At 38.5% G+C, this 6,651-nt stretch overlaps 1 protein-coding gene across 1 annotated transcript; it reads right to left on the reverse strand.

Annotated features, from left to right (window-relative positions):
* Positions 1-5,128: 5,128 nt before the first annotated feature.
* On the reverse strand, positions 5,129-6,082 carry LOC130852407 (olfactory receptor-like protein OLF3). Its single transcript, XM_057733419.1, has one exon. The coding sequence runs from the start codon at positions 6,080-6,082 to the stop codon at positions 5,129-5,131; it is 954 nt and encodes a 317-aa protein (XP_057589402.1).
* Positions 6,083-6,651: the final 569 nt, after the last annotated feature.

Consider the following 6,651-nt stretch of genomic DNA (forward strand, 5'->3'; position numbering starts at 1 on the left):
CTGTAAATCATCACCCACAACCTCCAATTATACTTTTTTGTTAAAACAGACCTTTAAAAGTAATTGAATTAAAAGTTCTCATCACAAGAAAAAAATTCAGGAACTACATACGGTGATGGATGTTAACCGCATTTATTGTGGTGATCATTTTGCAACATATACAAATATTGAATCATTATGCTGTACAACTGAAACTAATATAATGTTGTATGTCAATTATAACCTCAGTTTTAAAAAGATAGTTTCATCACCAAAAAATTTTTAAGGAATAAAGTAAATGATAATATACCACTCTGGTGCAAGTTGTTTATGGTAGAAAGGTTGTGTATGTGTTGGGCCAGGTTGGGGGGAGGGAGGAGGGCTATATGGGAATTCTCTGTACTTTCTGCTTAACTTTGCTGTGAATCTAAAACTACTTTAAAAAAGAAATAAATCAATTGAGCTTGTTCTAGCTTCCACTTAGGTTGTAGAAAGCTGGAAAGAGCACTGGCTCCATTCTAAAACAAGAAAAGTTTCAGTAATCTACAAAATCATAACTATCTTTGAAATCATCAGTAAACTGAGGTTTCAGGGCAACCAAACAGCATAAAGTCTCAGGAAAGATAGGTACATCGAGAAAGAGATATGATGTGAGCTTTTACTTACCTGGGCCAGAAGGAAAATAGGGCCCCTAAACTAGCAAGTGAAAATTGATTTAACAAACTGCTGAAGTTCAATTGTGAGGTACTGTAAGTATAGAATGGCTGAGAGCCATTGCAAAAAGAGGAGTTCCCACCAATTCTCAATATTTTCTCCACAGACTTAGGACAGTCCTCACAAGAATGTTTGCAGGAAAGTGGAAAACCACAGAAAGCCTTCTTTCTGGTGCAGTCTAGGTGAAGGAGTCCACAGCTGCTGCAGTGAACAGTAGGAACTCTGCAACCACCAAATTATCACCATGCAAACAACAAAACCCAAGCCTAGCTCATCCCAGGACTGCTGATGCCCACACTCTCTACAAGACTATTTGTCAAACTGAAGAAATGTGTCCATTTCAAGGCATAATGCTATTTATCTTAGAGTCTATTATACTATATACAAGAGGTAAAGGTGTCAATCCAAATTAAATGTCAGAGGAAAAGGCAAGAAAAATGTAAATGTCACTGAACAAAAAATTAACGGACCAGAATCAGATATTCTTGGATTACAGGAACTATCACACAGGGGTTTAAAATAACACTCATAAATAAGTTAAAGGGTCTAGAGAAAAAGATGAACAGTGTCAATAAATGCTTGAGAAATTTCAATAGAGAATTGAAAACTATATGGAGAAATTAAACGGAAATGCCAGACGTGAAGGACACGGTGAACTAAAGATTGCTTATGAGTAGACTCAATAGAGCCAAGAAACAATCAGTGAGGATAAAGATAAACCAATAGAAATTAGCAAAACTGAAGCACAATAAGAAAAAAATTTATGATAAAAAGAGAAAAGAGCCTCCCAGGGATGTGAGACAATAGCAAATAATCTAATATACGTGAAATTGGAAAACCCCAATAGAAAATGGAGACAGAAACAATACAAGAAATATTTGAACATATAGTGGCTGGAAAAAAAAATAGTGAGACAAATAAAAGCCCAAAACTTGGAAATTCAGCAAAATAGAATAAGGAAAACAAAAACCTAGATATTCTATCTAAAAGCCAAAAATAAAATGAAAACCCTGAAGGCAGTCTGAAATAAAGATACACCACATACAGAAGAACAAACATCTAAATCAAAGTAGAATTCTTCTCAGAAAATGTGCAAAACAGAAGACAAGGAAGGGATATAGTTAAAGTTCTGAGGGAAAGGGTGGTGGGTGAGGGAGAATGTTATCCAAGAATTCTATATGTAGAGAAAATATTTTTTGAGAATGAAGGAGAAATAAACACTTTTTCAGATAAACAAAACTGAATAAATATTTTCCAGCAGACCTAGATCACAAGAGATGATAATGGAATTCTTCAGGGCTTCCTGAGGAAATAATTCCCATTATAAAGCAGGAAATGTACAAGATGGGATTGTATAGGATATCACATCAGAAAGTAAGGCAGCTATTGAAGACTACTAGGGCGATGTGGAAAAACTGTGTCCAATCTGAATAGGTTCTGTGTTAGGCTGAGTAATGACTTGAAGATGTCTTTGTCCTGTTTCCCAGAACTTGTGAATATGCTGACTTTTATGTTAAAAGAAATTTGCACATGTTTTAAATTAGGGATCTTAACATGGAGACTGTCCTGGGTAAGCTTAGTGGCCCCAAGCAGTAAGAAGGATCCACAAGAGAGCACAGTGATTGGAGCAGAGTCAGATGTGAAAATGGAGACAGAGAATCAGATTCAGAGAGAGGTTTCCTGCGCGGCTGATCTTGAAGATGGGAGGAGGTGCGATAAGCAAGGAAGTGGAGGCTAGTGAAGGCAGAGGTCGTGGGATGAAGAGTGGAGAAGGGTCGCAAATGTCTCAACCAGGCACGGGAAGAGGATCAGCATCTTCACAGATTCTCCTCCTTGAAGTGTCATGTGTATATGTGACAGGTATACACTTGTATTTTTTACTAATTATCTTCTTTCATCACTTTCCCCTACCATTTTATATAGTCTGTGTTCGTGATGGTACATTTTGTACTTGACTCCACAACTTACAGAACATTCAGACAGAATCATGACGTCTTAGAAGAGGTGGTAGGTCCATATAAAAGTCTAATCTAAGAAAACAGGAAATGTTCCTCTGAAATCTCTCTTATCATGTGACTTTACTTGACTTTTCTCTTTGCCCATAGCCACTACCTTAGTTCAGATTCCTTTTATGTCTCAATAGCATCATGGGAGCAGTGCCCCCAGATGGTCTCCTTGCCTCTCATCTTTTCTTCCTTTGACTCCTTTTGCAAAAGTGATAATTCAGAAATGTAAATTCTATCAAGCCGTACCCCTGCTTCAAAACCTCTACTAGCTCCCCACTGCTCTCAGATACAATTGGAAGATAATTTGGCATCAGTGCCCTCCGTGCTCTGATCCTTCTTACCTGCCTGCTTCACCCTCACTACTGCCTCAACCTTCTCTGTGCTGCAAGTGAGGCTTCGGGACATGTCTGAACTTCATGCTCTGCCGCTCTGCATCTTTCACAGGTTGTCTGCACCTTTGTTTGGATTGTTATTGTCTGGATAACTTTTCCTCTACCAGACCTTTCCTGGCCCTTTCATACAGAAGACTCTGAAATCACCCCTGAAGACTGTTCTCTCTGTGACACTTAACAAACTCCACTTCAATTGCTTTATCTTCTGTCATCCCTGCTATGCCATCATATTATTCTCAGAATTGTGTCATACTGATTATTGTGTCTCAAAAGCAATTAACTGTTATACACACATAGTAGACACTCTATCTGTATTTCTTGAATTAACACAAAGAAACAGCCCACTAGCATTGATATGTTTGGGGTTGCTTGCCTATAACAAATTATAGGACAAATTATTTTAAGGTAAAATTAAATATCAAATGGGACTCTGCTTGAACACTGAAATTGTGTGACAATGTGTTCACAGGTAGAAGAACTGCACATCACCCAACTTAAAGAAGAGACAATGGAGGAAAGGACTTTGAGACGTCTTCAAGGGAATGTGAAGATGAGCTACTACCATATTCTTTCTCCCCTTTCCCCTTCCTTATCTCTTGTACAATTATTTCTTCCCCCTCTTTTACCTTATTTAGACTTTCTCTCAGAGGTGAGGTCTACTCCAGACTAATTCAACTGAGCAGATTTACAAAGCTCAACTAGGACTCTGTTGTGTGTGAGGAGGAAGGATGGGAGAAGGTGTTTATATGGAGACTGGAGGGTGACATCTGCACAGCTGAGTCAACTATCCTGATTCACCAAATTAAATGTGTCTTATTTTACATTAGTTTTGGATGAGGAATCTTCCTTTCTTAGATTAAATACATCTTTGATATTTTATACATTATTTCAAATTTTATGTGCTTATTTTGTATCTCATGTCTAGGAAAAGAGTTAATAGATTTTTCAGAGATTGGAGAGTTTTAACATTTAAATGGTACCCTCTCAAACTGTGTGTAAACTGTGAGGTAAATTTCCTCTCAGTTCATATACTATCTGGAAGAACCTGAAATGTAGCTTTTCCTTGCCAGTCATAGCCATGTGTACAAACACCTGTAGTTACATTCTATCCGTGTTAAACAAGACCTTTACTTGATTGTTCCTCTTTCTTACCTCCAGCACCTGAAGGTTGTGTTTTGTTTCCACATGTCAAAGATTGAGCACACAAACATTTTAATCAGCCTTGATAGCAATGCTCTCCTCAGAACAGTGATTCTCACAATTACTGGATATGGACACATATCCCACACATTATTCTCAGTGAGTCTAAAAGACGAAAATGTTTTTGGTCTCAAAGAAAACACAATAAACTTGTAAAAAAAATGGATTAATAAGGAGTAGTAGTATTGTCAGCAAAAACACTATGAACATTTACATACAAGTATTTTGTAGACAATGTTTTCATTTCTCTTGCATAGATGCCTAGGAGTGGAATTGCTGGGTCACATGGTAAGTATATGTTTAATTTTATAAGAAAGTGCCATTTTATACTCTAACCACAATGCATAAGTTCACATTGCTCCACATTCTTACCAAAACTTAGCACTATCAGTATTTTTAATTTTAGTCATTTGAGTGGGAAAAATAGATTCTTTAAAAGAAGAGTCATGTATTTGGAAATTAAAACACGTATCTCTAAATTTTAAAAAAAAGAACCAGTAGTCCAAAGTAAGATCCATGAATAGTCCTGTGATTACAAACAAAATGATAAAGCAAAATATAATTGGTATTTTTTTCATTACTCTAGGTCATATGAATGGAGATTTGAGAAGTTCTATTACAGTCATGCTTAATTTCTCTGAACATGCTGCTGAGATATAAAAATATGCCACATCCCACACTCTAATCCAACCACTTAGCCTCCTACCCAGCGTTACCAGTGCACGTTTTGTCATCACCTTCCTGGTTGCCAGGGCAATGCAGTTTATGCTTCATATCAGAGTTAGGTGGGAGAACACACAGGCAAAGCTCTTTTCTCTAAGTGATGCTCATGATTCATCAAGTTGCCAGTTTTGACGTTAATCCAGATAATTGACCTAGTAGTTTATGCCAGGCCCCCTTCACCTCCTTATTCCTTAGACTATAAATCATGGGGTTTAGCATGGGCATCAAAATGGCATAGAAAACAGAGATCAACTTCTCTTGAAAGACAGAGGGGCTAGAACTGGGCTGGATGTAAGTGAAAATGGTCATGCCATAGCACAGAACAACCACTGTGAGGTGAGAGGCACAGGTGTGGAAGGCTTTCTTTCTCCCCTCTGTGGACTGGATCTTTAGGATGCTGGAGATAATCTGGACGTAGGACAAGAGAACCAAGCAGAAAGGTGTCATCAGCAGAACAATGCTAGAAACCATGATTGCGATCTCATTGGAGGAGGTGTCCACACAGGCCAGCCTGACCACCGCTAGGAGCTCACAGGATATGTGATCAATATACTTGTTTGTACACATGGGCAACTGAAAGGTGATGGTGGTCTGCATGAGAGAGTTGACAGAGCCACTGACCCAAGATGTGATGGCCAGCCTAGTACAGAGCCCTCCATGCATGATGACCGAGTATCTCAGGGGGTCACACACAGCCACATAGCGGTCATAGGCCATCACTGCCAGTAGAACAAACTCAATCCCACCCAGGCCCAGGGAGAAAAATAACTGGGCTGCACAGCTCACATATGGGATTCCTTTATGTTCTGCAAGAAAATGCACCAGCATCTGAGGAACGATGCTTGTGGCATAAGAGACATCAACAAGGGAGAGGTTGGTGAGAAAGAAATACATGGGAGTGTGGAGTCGGCTGTCCAGTTGGATCAGAAGAACAATGAGGACATTCCCCAGCACTGTCACCATGTATGTGATTGAGAACAGGACAAAGAGAGTGACCTGAGTGTCCCAGTCACTGGACAAGCCAAGGAGAACGAATCCTCTCACCCAAGTCTGGTTATCAGCTCCCATTAAAAAACAGAGGATTATTAATCTGCAAAGAGAGTCAGAAATAACAGAAGCTGTTGAATTAAAGAACCATAAGAATAACTTCTTAAAAGAATATATATTATAATGATCGGCCAACCTTGGCCAGAAGTTCCAGATCATTTACGGGCTAAGAACACAGGCTTGATTCTACTATGCATTGTAGCTACTCTACATAAGAGAGAGAGGCTAGCACCTTCCTAAGGACATGATGGGATCTAAAGAGTCAGTTAAAGCCTGGAGATAATGCAGTGCAATTTTTGGAAGCTCTATATATCTTTCTAACTTACTTCAGTTTCCAGGGAGGGGAGAACTGTAGATGCCAATGTAAAGTAAAATGGTAAGCAATGGAGATAAACACAGTTCAAAGTTCAAGGGCTACCCTATCTGTATCTACTACACAAAACATGATAAACTGTATAAATAAATTATTTTCTAAAAGATTTGTAAGAGGCAGATACGTACTGCAATTAAGGCTGGTGAATGATGGAAAAATCTCTAATTTGAGAACCTGAATATGAATCTTATTTTATGACTTAAATTTAACTTTTACA

Source organism: Hippopotamus amphibius, chromosome 4 (genome assembly GCF_030028045.1).
Source record: "Hippopotamus amphibius kiboko isolate mHipAmp2 chromosome 4, mHipAmp2.hap2, whole genome shotgun sequence".
Classification (NCBI taxonomy): Eukaryota; Metazoa; Chordata; class Mammalia; order Artiodactyla; family Hippopotamidae; genus Hippopotamus; species Hippopotamus amphibius.